Genomic DNA, 14,023 nt, shown 5'->3' with positions numbered 1-14,023 from the left:
CAGCAGACGGTAGCATAAAAGCACACTCTGCTCACTGACAATTTAGTGTATTTCTCCTTGTGCAAAATAGGAATCCAGGAAAGAACAGGCTTGAGCCTCCAATCCACTAATAAATTTATCAGATCAAACTTAAGAGGAGTGGAAAGTCTCTGCTTCGCACTCTCCATGGTCATTCTGCTAAGGCAGATTATTCATGCTTACTTGATTCAGGTAGGCTCTTTGCAAGCTTCCCCGCTAAGCCTGGGAATGCAGTACATTGAGGCCTATTCACAGGCTTCTGACATAGACCGAGCTTTTATTGCATGGTGTTTTATTATAGCCAAATCCTAGTCTCCACCCAGTTTGTAGGCACTGCTTATTCTTTTGAATCAAGAGAGGTTATCACCTACCTTAATCCATGCAGCAGGGTGGATTAAGGACACCAATGTGCCTCAGGATTCTCAAAGAGGATCCTGGAAACTTCTTGTTTCTTCTTTTTTGCTGTCTTTACTAAACTCTATTGGGCCTCAGTAAGGATTTGCATCTGAAATGGGCAACCTGGAGCTTTTCTCAATGAAGACATCAGATCAAAGTTCAGTTAGTCAAGGCCTTTCTAAAACATTAAGGGGGCTTGGAAGTACACAATGAAAAGATGAGCTCTGGCAGAGATTGCAGTAAAAACATTCTGATCTGTAATCCGGATAAAGAATAGATTATAGGCCAAAGAACAGCCCCTGTTTAAATTGCTTTCAGAATCCTTGTTTTAAACAAAGTTACGTTTTACATTAAAAATATTTAAATTTTGATGGATTGTTGGACTTCCTTCTTTAAAAATCAGGTGCTGCTAAATCAGTTGGAACACTGACTTAGAGAATGTGGTTTTCTGTCTTTTTTTGAGTAAAACTGATCTGCCTCTTATAACTAGATACACATGACCAATTTTGTGGGCTTTTTAATTAAAAACGAATTTTAATTAAATGTTTGGGGTTATTTTTGTTATTCTATTGTTTTTGTAGGAAATATATTATTGTATAATTGTATTATTGTTGCTATTCTCTGATAATTGATCAGGCCTAGCATCCATTAATCAAATAATTTCAAAATATTTACTCTAAATCTAATTATTCTAATTAATCTTAACAGTTTAATATAATTTTGATTAGCTGAAGCATGAAATAAAATTGTGGGAATACATAGCGTGATTGCTTTCAGAATGCTAACTATAAAGACATGTCCATGTCTGGCATGTCTGTATTCTTTCTTTTTATAGTGTTATAGTGCTTATTTTATTAGTAAGACCAAGGTTTATGAAAACCACAAGCCTTCTGTAATAATTGGAGTTGGAACTAAATAATTTGTTGCTCAAGACACAGAAAATTATTGGCACCCCATTATTGTAATAATTCAGTATACCTATTGTCATTCCTGTATATAGCAAGAATAGCAGATGTTGAAATGGGAGCAGAAGTTGTTCCAAAGAGTTTTCATTGCATACACACAGAAGCCTGCTCAACTTTCAAGTAGTGGATAAAATGTATATATTGGCCTGCTTGAAGGAAAAATCCTTTCATAGAATGTTCTAAGTTGTTACAGAAAGTACTGAGAAACTTTTGAAGTTACCTGGGACATTTCTGATCACTTTTCAAAAGTAGTTCCATACTTTTAACTACAAACAAAATAGCATTTCACTTTACCTACCAATCCAAACATGTCTTCGGAACCACCTTTAAAAGGCATTCTGTTCTGCGGTGTTAATATATCTTCAACATCTCTCTTACTTTCAGCTCTTACCTTTTCTGTCTCACCTTAACAACAGTTGAGATATTTCATTTTATCTTAATACTTTTTCATTTAATACATGAGGTGGCTCTTGGCTCTTATGGGGGATTCAGCTTAGCAATAAGTCTTGGAGTTGGAAGATAGAAAAACGACTTAAAAATATTTTTGCGCATTCCTGCGTTGTACAATGCACACTTGAGATGCAGTCCAGGCTTAGGGTAGTTGTCCTCAAAATAAACTAGTAGGTCATCTTTCTTTTGACCTGCAAAGCTGCTGTTGAAAGTCTAGGATCAGCACCTTTCTTGGTCCAGGCATCTTACCATTTAGAAATATTGTGGGTTTGATTGATACTTGTATTATGAAACTTGTTTGGTTACTGTAAATTACCTTTCTTTTTCCTCAAAAGAGTTAGAACAGTTGATGAGAGGTAATCTGATCAGGAGCACAGTGGTGTTTGTGCCATAACATGGGATCAATTTTAATATCACTTTGGTATCTGTTATTCCTTTACAGTGTGTACATTAAAAAATACTATATAGTGGTTTACTTTTGTGCCAAGTGTTTTCCTTCCCTGGAAGAGACTAACTTGCCTCTGAGGTTTATTCTGCTTTGTTCTTTCCAGGATAGCTTTTTTTTTTTAATGAGAAGGGCAGAAAAGTTGAAGAAAATGGATTGTTACGTGAAGAGCAAAAACTATTCAATTCCTGTAGCAGACAGCTACTACATACTTTATACTGCATATGATAACAATCTGGAGTTTTTTTAACATTACGTGTGTAATTCAACTAAAGTTGCAGGTTGCATGCTGAACTCCATTAGTGTGGAACAAAAATATGCATTCATTTCCTCTATTTACTAGCACAACATATTCAAAATGTGTAATTCCTGCTATGGTGTATATTAAATTTGAGGGGTTTATGATGTTTTATATATCCAAAATTGGGAGCTCATAAAAAAGTATCTTCATTATAGTAAACCATGGTTATTGTGTGTAATGTTTGTGTAATGCTGTTTATTCAAAATTCAAGAAATTAAAAGTAGTTTTTAACTATGTCCTTTTTTTTACAATTTTCTATTAAAAGCAGATGTATGAAGATGCAATGGTATTTTTTCTTACAGATCATAAATAAAGTGAAACATTTTCAAACTCAGCTGAAAACGTTTCTGTAGCACCGTATAATACCCAGGTACTGAAAAATCAGATAGGTGGAACACGTCATGGCCTGCATTTTTCATATGTCTGTCACATTTTCATGTGCAAAAATACATGGTTTTAAGTATCTGACTGCAGTTTGGTGATGCAACTTGGAACAGTAAGAGTTGAATTGTGTGTGAAAATTCACATTATAGAATGTCAACAGGGGACCCAAAACTTAGTAGTAAATGATATAATGTTGTTCCACTTGAGGTTTATACTCATGCTGAATAGGGAAAAAAACCAGAGGTTTCTTTAAAGTGTATTGCCAGTTAATTATTTTCTTCTGACAGATTTTGTTGTTTCCACAGGCTAGCCCAACAACATCTACAAAGTTTGGCCATTATTATGATGTTTCTAAAACAATGTCTCCGGAACTGTTTCAGTCCATAAAACGGCACTGTTTTTACCTTCCTGAAGAATTGACTATGCAGCCTAAAATGAAAGCATGGTAAGTTGTAATATCACGTGCTTCTGTTGTGTGTTCAAATTTTGTCTGCATATTAGTAGTAAAGGCTATTTTTGCATCTACACTTGCTGTGAAAAATCTTGTAGCCACACAGGACTCATAAGCAGTTTAGCTGCGTTTCCCATGTCAGTGCTACATGCTACGACTGGCAGCAAAGCTGCTGTGGCACAGAGACAGCGCAGTATATGGCCTCCTCAGCTGTGGCAGGAAGCAAGTTGGCAGGGACAATTAAGGCAGACATTGCTAGGACAGCCTAGGACACAGCTGCATATTCAGTCCAGCCCTACTGACAGCTGAGTGTGGGGACTGGGGACAACTATTACTGTCTGTCTGTGAACTACTCCCTGAACACCATGCCCCATTAGCTTTCGGAGATCTGTGTGTCAGGCGGCTATCAGTCTTAGGAAGATATCCATACAGTTTTTAGGGCTAAGACGACAGGCCATCCTTGACCTACATAGCTTAGAATGCTATATGAGATTAGTGTATTATGTGACTTTTACTTCTTACATCCTACAGCTTCACCTAAGGAAAACACAAAATGCTGTGAATAGAATTACAGTTGCTAATTATGTCTTACACAACACCCCTAATTCCAGAGAAAATCATAAACTCTTCTCTGAATGAATAACTTATTATAGTTTGTGTCTGTCAGTAATGAATTAAGGAAGACCAAGAGAAAATGAGTGACAGTAGCAAAGACTCATATTAGCCTGTAGCACACACATCCATTGTATCTTTCTTGGAGACATTTCAAGTCAACTCAGACATCAAATATGGGCTAGCAATCTCTTTGTTCAGCCCAGTCACTTAATTTATATAATACATAGTTTTATATATCCCAGTGTATAGGGCCAAATCCTGCAAATAGTAGTAAGGGAGCCTTTATTGTGATTGATTTTCATTACAGTACACTCAAATATTAAAACTGAGATTTATGAAAGAAGCGCAGTATCAAGGGCCTTTCTTAGCACTGTAGAAAAGCAAAAACCAAGTCTCTGTAATTTGTTTGTCTTACGTGATCAAATGTCACTGGTTTGTAAGTTCTTGCAATGTTGTAATAAAAAAAAAACAAAAACAGGAGAAAGGAGAGGAATTATATTTTATTCTTTCTATGGTAAATATTTGAAGCAACTTTATGTATAATTTTTTTTTTTTTTAGTAGCAGGACCACAGAGCATAGATACAAGAGTGTAACACATAGGTTGCAAGAGCTTATATTGTTATTGAGCAATATAACTCCTAACTCCCTTTTTGTCTTTTCTTAAGCTAACTAGAATGTCTCATGACTCTGAGCTTAATTCCACTAACTATATGGCTGTCAAGTATTTGTACATTTTACATTAAAATCAAATTAACTCATACGTATAGTATAGGAAATGGACTTCAACTTTTTTGCATTTGATTTTATAAGCCTTGCTTAACTCTGATATTTTTCTTGTGTGCTATCCTGATAAAAGTTCATCATTCTTACCATATAAATTCTATACTTATTTTTAGTTTTAATCTAACAGAAAGATTAGATTTAGTTAATTTGCGTAGCAAATTGGTAGAGCACAGAGTGTTGAGGTGGGTGAGGAACATGATCAAATAAAGATGGATTTTGGAAGGCTTATCTCCTTTTCTTCTCGCTGCATCCACAACATGGGTCTCCTTCAAGAAGCCTCTCCTGAGGAAATGAAAGAATTGTATTGTTGGGAGTAAAGGCATGTACCAAGATAACAGACAACCACCATTCTAAACATCGTTTTTTTAGAGCAAAATACAATGTGATAAGAGACAGGGAGGAATAAAGAGCACATTGGGAATAGTGAACTCTCAGAAATCTGTCAGAACTGTGAAGAGATGGGCACATCTCTTTCTTCATTTACAGTAGAACATTTGTCTTCTAACTTTTGGTTATTGTCTTTCCTGACCACAAACACCACTGTTTTTGGATTCCTGTATTTAAAAGGTTGAACTAGGTCAAAGTTAAGACAAGGTGGGAAGAAGAATTTTTCAGAATTACAGCCTCTGAAATAAAGCTTATTTCTTTGTAGAGAGATGGAAGATTTAAGCTTCCCATAGGCGAAGTCATTCAATTTTGACACGCATTTAAAAAATAAACTGAATTAGAATTTCAGGTTCTGTTCATCAGTGTTGTATAACTGGAGTTCTTAAAAAATGATGGAAGTGGAGAAAAGCTGCTTCTCCCATTACCCCAATCCCCAAATTGATCTGCACCTAGGACAGTTAATATCAGCAAAGTGGACTACCCAATTTACATAAGGAAAGACCAGGTTAGAAAATAATAAATGTTTTCAAGCTAGGACCTAATGAAGTTCATTGACAATTCTTTATGTTTTACTGAAGTTCCACAAAGCCAAAAAGGCCAAAGCAAATGCCTGTCTTGACAGAGAGGAGAAGGTGGACGCATCTGTGGGATAACTTCAGTGCTCCGAAAAATACAAGAAAAAACAATACAATCTATTTTTAAGCTTCTAGGGTAGTTTCACCCAGTATGTGTTTCCTTTGTTTGCTTATGGGTATTCAACTAGGATAGAGTCAAAAGGCTTTAAAATAAAACAGGAGATATTCTCCATTGATCAAGTCTGTTATGTCAAAGGAAGAACATAGACGGGTCTGACACTTTTCTTTTTGTCATGTTGATTATCTTCTAAATAAACTGTCACTGAGTCACGGTTGAACCTGAGTGAAGTACCAAGGTTAATCCCAGTGCTGGGTCTGGTAACAATCTAGTACCAATTTGGCTTGATACATATCCTGAGCAATGAGTATCTTTATTGTAATCATAATGTCAAATTTGGAAAAAAATGGAAGGAATAATTGCATGCAGGTTAGATAATAGAATTAGAATTCAAGAAGATTTAGGTTGGTGATCTGGAATAAACTGTATGAAATTCAGTGAAGACATGCCAAATACCATACTAGTTGAAATAATTAATCAAACAAATAAAATAGCGTAGCAGGTCTCCAGAAGAATATCTGGGCTTATACAGTATCTTTAACATAAAATATATTAGCAGTGTTGCTGATTAGTGCTACCAAAAAGCATAATTTAAAAAGCATGGAGGTGATAAACTGGAATTTAATGTGGAAGACATGCAAAGTACTTCTGTTCAGCCATAACAAGGATGTCCAGTTTTTAATAGCATCCTTCAGGAAAACTCTGGATTAGTTAGAGAAGGTTGTGAAGGTGAGTATACATCCAGAACTGGGATATATGGCCCCTGACAGAAAAATAGAAGTTCTTAGGCAAATCGAAGCAGAGACTTGAAGCACATTTAAAAACTGACATACAGAGGGGTAGTAACTCTGTTGTCTGCTGAAGATAGGACAAGCAGTAATGGGCTACAGTAAACTGTAGCGGTAGAAATACAGGCTGGAAATAAGGAGATATTTTTCTAATGATTACCACTAGAAAAAGTTGCCTTGCAGACACGGGTTGGGAGTATTGTAGAATCTCCATCATTGAAAATTTCTAAGCACAGGTTAGGTAAATATCTGTCAGAGATGGTTTAGATGTAGTTCATCTTGCCTTGAGGCAAGAAGATAGACTACCTGACCTCTTGAGGTCCCTTTCATCTCTATCTTCTATGATTCTTTAATACACATTAGTCACAGCGTATTAAATCCAATACTAAGAATGAATATTACCAATTATTTCACTGCTCTCAAAACATTTATGCTTTTACAGAAACCCAACAGGCTTGTACTGTATTTTTTACAAATGTTGTGATGAAATTCTAAAGGAAGCATTCCTTTCTCAAGGACTGAAAAGAAGCTCACAATCCCATCAGGATGATTTCATAAAAGAAAGTTGATAAGCAGGGAAGGGAAAGGATATTATTCTGTTGGCATTACTGTTTGGAAAAATCTGGCTTCTAAAGCTAACTTCAATATATCATAGAATAGTAAAAATTTCTGTTCTTTTCATTATCTAGACAATGATTTGAAAGAAAGTAATATTGTAGTCACAGTTAACCCTTCCAATAGAAGTCAACAATTTGTATTAGACCTCATCTTTGATTGCCTGAGTGTCCCACCGAGAGCTTGAGCTGACGTCTTTTACGCTATGTTGCAGAGAACTAGGAGCACAGACATGGCTACTTAGCATGTCTCCACTTAGAGGATATCATTTTGTAAACATAAGGTTCCCAGACCATGGTCTTAGATGCATAGCCAAAAAAACACCTGGTCGCATAATACTAATTACCTATAGAGCATTGCAAAATCTCTGTGATCTGTTAGGGTGACAGTACCACAAAAAAAGTACCGATAGCCTGGAAGGAATTTAAAAAATTGTTATAAAAATTACTTCAAATTCTGAAAATCTCTAAAAATATGACTTTTTTCAATTTAGTTTATCAAAATAAGATTGGCAGAAAATACATTAATACTGAAAGTTGACAAACCCTTCAAAAATAAAGAGGCATTTTTAAGAAAGGGGATAGTTCATTATTGAAATAATTTACATTAATAGGCTATGTATTATGGGATGTTTACAAAAGATTTCATGACTTTCTAAAGTATATACTTTGCAAGATATGTATCAGTAAAGACATTTCTGAATGAAATTTTCATTAAATCATGTAGAAGTGCAGACCAAAATCAGTGATGTGGGTTGTTTTTTTTTAAATCTAAGAATGTTTTCCTTTTGTCATTGATACAGAAGTTGAGGAGGAAGCAGAAACTGATAATTTTGCCTAGCATATAATTTTCCATAAGTAAACGGTATTGTTGTTGATGGATGATACCTCTTTATAGTATCAGAAGTTGAAAAAAACTGGGAATTAGCGAAAGAAAAAAAAAACAGAGAAGCTTTTCCCTCTTCTCTAAATGTTTCCACATTATTTTAACTGGCATAATCCATTGTAATGTAGCAGAGCACAGTATGGTTTAGGTTCAGGCTGAAATAAATTGTTATAGTCCTACAGGCGCTGAAGAGGCACCCTAAATTGTGTAGTCGTCATGGAAATTGTACCTAACCCAACATACACACTCTACATTCAGGTCATAAACTGTATGTTCTGCAATGAAAGCTAGTAATTGTAAAGAAAAGTTTTAGAAGCTCAGTATGGCTTTTACTGCAATTTTTTGATTACCTTATGTACTGTTGTGAGCGAGGCATTGCTCAAGTGTTGTCCTTTTTGGGTGGGTTTTTTTTGTCTTCCTGACAGAGACCTGCTACTTTTGTATGTTCCTCAAAGAATGTGCTCAACCTGTAACTTGTTAGATGCACCTAGAATTCACCTTGTTGACCAGCGTTACTTTTCCCTTTCTTTTTCAATTAGAGGGTGGCTGCCTTTGGAGGCCTCAGGTTTCATTTTGCCTCCTTGAAATTTGGAGCAGTTCTCTTCCCCCACCCTTTTTTTCTTTGGGAAGGTGTGAGAAACAAGAACAATCCTGTGCTCTCTTTTTCTCTCACTGCTCAGGGGTGTACTGACAAAGAACAGATTATGCAATTAAGGCAGAAAATATACAGAAAAAGTAATGTACCCCATTTTCCTGTACAGCTTATACTCTCCTAACAGAAACAGTGAGTGTAGTGTACATATATTTTACAATCCTTTGAAAAACGGTGCTGCATCTATTAATGAGCAAGGTCTTTTATCATAATGTTTTGTGGCATAAGAACAACATATTTGTAAAAATGACCAAATCATCTTGGTGCTTCAAATTCTCTAGCATCACATTAAAAAACCTTTTTTATTTAAACTGTTCTTCAGTGAGTGAACTGTCTCTGTAATTGTAGCTAATGTCTGTTGCCACATAATTACAGTGCTTCCCTTGCAGGATCACAGGTTTAGAGGCTTTTATTTGGGCCAGAAACTCTTGGCCCTTTTTAGCAATCATGTATATCTATACATATGTCCCTCTTATCCACACAAGCATTTGGCTTCTTGATGGGCTTTCAAACAAAGGAGATTCTTTGACTGACTAGGCAGAACTAAGTTATTGACTGGCCTTTTACTTTGCAATTAAAGATCAGATTTGGAGGTTATATACATCATTTGTTTACCTTAAAGTTGGGATCAATCTTTCTATTCTTTCCTGTGTTTTTGCACGCAAGTGTGTATATCTGCTCTTTGACAGAGGGAAATGAGGAGTACTGTGTTTGCTCTCCTTTCTGTACTTCTGGTACCTGATGGCTAAATTAGATTACAGGGTCATCTCTTGGATAATCACTCAAGATGGGTGGAAGTTCATTGCGCCATGATAAACATTCACTGAAAACATATTGGGAAGTCTGTTCTCCTAAAGGAAGTAGTAAATGGGACTGGGTTTTTAGTGCCAAAAGGCAGCATAAACCTTCTCTTTCTTATCTAATTTTTTATGCTAGGGAAGGACAGTTATGCCCTGGCCTTAATGCTGGGACCAGTTTAACAAGGCTGTGCAGCTGACAGCAACTGTTTTCCAGTTGTTGTTGCTAGGGTATTCTGGTATCCTTTTCATTACATTGCTAAAGCTGGTACTTAACAGGAAGGCAGAAATATCCTCAGTGGTAACTCAGTGCAACACAGAAAAGGCTTACTTTCTACACCTTTTACTTTACTTCTGTCCTTGTTGCTCAGTTGCAATTACCAAAAGAGAAAGTTTGATAATCAAGGGAACTAAAATAATTTAAGCTGTAGTTTTTCAGTAATGCTCATAAGTTTTCCCTTAAGAATGCATGTGCTTTCGAAAAAAGAAAAAAATTATCTAGAGTCTAGATTTACCGATAAATTTAGATAATAGGTTTGACTGTCTTGCCTAATGGGGTCTCCTTATACATAATAAGGCTATTTGTCATACCCTGATAACCTAACCTTTGTTAACTGCTTAGAAACTATATCAACAGAGAAGTCACAGGCTCTGTTGTAACCAGGATACCTTCTTCCCAGCTCCTGCTTTATCCATTACTAAATTGCTAAACAAAAAAAAGAGTAAAGAAGGAATTGTTTAAACTCATTACCAGATTTAAATGGTGTTTAGTAACAAAGCCAAAAAAGAGCAGAAATCAGAAAATAAAAATTTATTTCCTTCCTTAAATTATTACAAACATTGCCAGAAGGATAATGCAACTCATTTTTATAAATAGTGTTTCCACTATATTTTTCATGTCCTTATTTACATAGCATGGTTCAAATTCAACTAAACCACTAATATTTTAGCAAGAAGTAGAAGAGCACCTACTTTCACATTCTATGTGTATTACATTATTTTCTTTAATTCTTTCTTCGCTACATATCTTTTTCTGATGTATTGTTTGTTTTAATTGTGGGATCCTTTAGTTCTGCTAATGCTTTAGGTATTTTATTCTTTTATCCACTAACTTTTAAGAGCAAGTTAGTAACAAATCAGGAATTGGCAAGTACTGTGATTGCAGCATATTCTCTGACATCCCTATGGTAATGCTCATATCTGACATCTCATGGTAATACTCATAAGCAAAATATATGATAGATACACAAACTTGAAAATGCTACTTTGTGGTGACAATGACCACAGTTGTCTTTTTGTATTACACATACTGTAGTGTGGCTATGGCTACAGGATAGTTGCAAACTCCTTCCTAACGTTGGTGAGCAGCAGTTTCTATCTTTTCCAAAAGGATAAAGGAATATCCAAAACAATACATGAATGCTTCTGGTTATTATGAACTGCCGCAAATTCTCTCCAGCTCTGGCAAAACTGGGGAGAAATTGCAGCACTGTGTATGCAACAAGGATTGTGCGTGTGTTGCGATAATGTGAAGACATGGCGTGAGAAGGCATTTTGGCTAGCGTGGAGGCTAAAGCCCTCTTCCCCTTCACCTACCCTGTAAACTGATGCCTGCAGGAGTGTGTAACATTTCACAGCCATTCCTTTCGCAGCTAAATGCTAGGAAAGAAGTTGACTTCATGAGCGAAAAATTTACTCTTTCTTTTCTGTTTGAGATGCTCTTTTTTGTATAGCAAGGCCAACTTCATATCATGTTGAGATATGTATTGCTATTTATTTTCAGCTGTGAATTTCATAGAGAGTATTAAATTAGTGAGGTATATTTGTTTAACCTGTAGCCTTCTAGGGTACTAAAACTGAAAACAAATAAATGGAGTTTAATATGGAAACTCCCCCTTTTATTTATATCTGAGAAGGGTTATCTCTTAATATTTGCTGACACTGAGTATTTCAATACTCAATATTTTTATGACTATATGACTTCTTTGATTGTAGATGTTGATAATGTGAATATATCATTGGGGGGGTTGTGTTTGGGTTGATACTGTTTTCTTGAAAGAAGTATAGAATTCTGAGTTAATGCAACTCTTAACTGCATCTCGGAAAAGTTGTCTTCTCTCCTATGCAAAAGTATTAAAGCAAGTTTATTTGGGTTTATTTAGGTATTCATTAGTAAAATACATTTGGATAACATTTTTGGCTCTTACTAAAGTAATGGGAATAGTTTCATTAATGTTTGGACCAGGTGATCTTTCAAGGTCCCTTCCAACCTTGGCTGTTATCAGACTGAACATATAAAATGATTGCAACAAGTAAGGATATTTTTAGAAGCAAATTTTTCAAAACAATCACTCATATTTCCCAAGAGGTACACAAGAAGGTTTGAATCCTAAACCCATGATGGCAATTACTGAGACTAGAAGGAAAGCTGAAGCTAGAAAAGATAGAAGGACTTAGAACTCTCAGCTGCAGTGAGGAACCTACATCAAGTCCAGACACACAAGCCGGTATGCTCTATGGGATTTAAGAAACCAGTATATCTCTTTTAAAAATGAAAAACTGGCTTGTTTTTTTAAACTAAAGATTGGGACTTTCTGTCCTTTGTATGTGTTAGCTTGTGGACTGGAGAGCATGGCTGGGATGGATATCTGAAGAAGTGCTTTGGATGTGCAGGAACTGGACCTTCTAAGACGTTGACAAGATGATTTCCCAAGCTTTCATTTGGTTTTAAGTCTGCCTAAATCCATTTTTAGACACAAGTTTCCTTTTAAAAAAAAAATTATTTTGTGTTGTATTTTCTAAATAATACATTAAATAAATTCTACCTCACAATTCTGCCATCATGCAAATAAAGCACTAATAACACCCCTAGTGTATGGGTACAAAATGGAACTGTAGCATAGCAGAATGTATCTTATGCTGTGGTGTCATATCAGAAAAAAAAAATCTAAAACAAAACAAAACAAAAAAAAAACTACATTAACTTTTTAATTGTGAAAATGTCCCATTTTTTGTTGTTTTGGTTGTTGTAGCAGTTGTATGTATGAAAGTTTTAAGTCATAGAAAGTCCACTCTGTTCATCAGGGCATTTATTAGGTATACTTGGAATAACAGTTGGGTAGCTCTTTGTCAGTTACAGAAGATCAGTACGGTGCTGTAATGGTTTCAACTTTAAGTTGATACATTAAATAATTAGTCTTCTAGATGTAAGTGAGCCTGACATAATTACGTTATCTTAATCTCTAGCGATCTTAGCTTTCACTAAATGAGCACTAAACTAGTTAACATGAAGCAATCACAACTGCTTATAATTTGAACTTTATTCGAAGAGGGTTGGGTTTTTTCTTCTATAACAGTTTTTTCTATATGACACTTTCGGACTGAAAGCTGCATGTGCTTATATTTATTTTTAATACAGCTGTTAGAGACATATGGGAGAACATTAAAATGTGTTACTAAACTATTTCTTACCAACAGTAATATGAACAGTGCCTACGCAAGGCTGCTTCAGTCCATTCAGAGGATCATTTACCAGGAAGGGTTTGACGGCTCTGATCCCCAGGTACTGAACACCCTCATACTCTTCTATAATCCAATAACTAATACTGTTTTCTGAGTTTTTTAAGGGTAGCACAAGAAGGTCTTGGACAAAGTAACAAGGAACAAGCTGTTTCTAAGCATTGCTAAAGTAAAGCAGCAAAGTAAATAGAGAGTGTCGTTCATATTTAAATGTGGGTTTGGAGGTTTTACCTGCTGTTTTACAGATATGCAGACCATGCAAGAAAGAACTGTAAGACAACATTAGTAAAATGCATATTCTATGCAATTAGCTATCAAATGGATTGCCAAATATAACGTAATTAAGGAAAACACATTTTCCCCTACAGGTTTTTTTTTCCAACTATTGCTTTAGCAATAATGTGTTTAAAACCCTTGAGATTGCACATTTAATCTTAAACTTTCAGAATTTTTCAATGTTGTTTTAACTGGAGTGGAGTGAATTTTTTAATTAATTAAATGGTGTGTATTCTTATGTAGCGAGCATTGAAACACAAGTAAAGAAATAAGACTGCTGTTTCAACTTTACAAATCAAAACAGCTTAAGAGACTCCTAAAGATCTCTGTACTCTTCATAAATCATACTGTGGGTAATGAAAAATGTTTTAAGTGTAACAACATAGACTGAAAGCCCTTACTAATTTGAGCAGTGCCCTTTCTATTATTCTTTGTCATATTCAGTAATATGTGAGTCCTTTCAGGTTGATGGAAGAAAATAATAAATTAGGTATATTGATGCTTAATTGATAGGTAATTGTTGTACAACAGAAAGGTTACTACAGTAGAAGTTAATTAGTATAGATGCTGGAGAACCTCAAAGAGTATAATACAAGACTGTG

At 35.3% G+C, this 14,023-nt stretch overlaps 1 protein-coding gene across 1 annotated transcript in view; it reads left to right on the top strand.

Annotated features, from left to right (window-relative positions):
- Window positions 1–14,023, top strand: part of ELP4 (elongator acetyltransferase complex subunit 4) — a gene marked incomplete at its 5' end in the record, with an annotated part of 152,710 nt that overhangs the window by 33,235 nt on the left and 105,452 nt on the right. Inside the window, 2 exons of the mRNA XM_082000501.1 lie at window positions 3,265–3,404; window positions 13,104–13,188. Of these exons, the coding sequence (XP_081856627.1) occupies window positions 3,265–3,404; window positions 13,104–13,188 (225 nt within the window). The remainder of the gene's footprint in view (window positions 1–3,264; window positions 3,405–13,103; window positions 13,189–14,023) is intronic.

Source organism: Phaethon aethereus (assembly GCF_964289735.1).
Source record: "Phaethon aethereus genome assembly, chromosome: 5".
Taxonomy (NCBI): Eukaryota; Metazoa; Chordata; class Aves; order Phaethontiformes; family Phaethontidae; genus Phaethon; species Phaethon aethereus.
The sequence above is the reverse complement of the archived record's forward strand: the minus strand, read 5'-3'. Positions and strand labels throughout refer to the sequence as shown.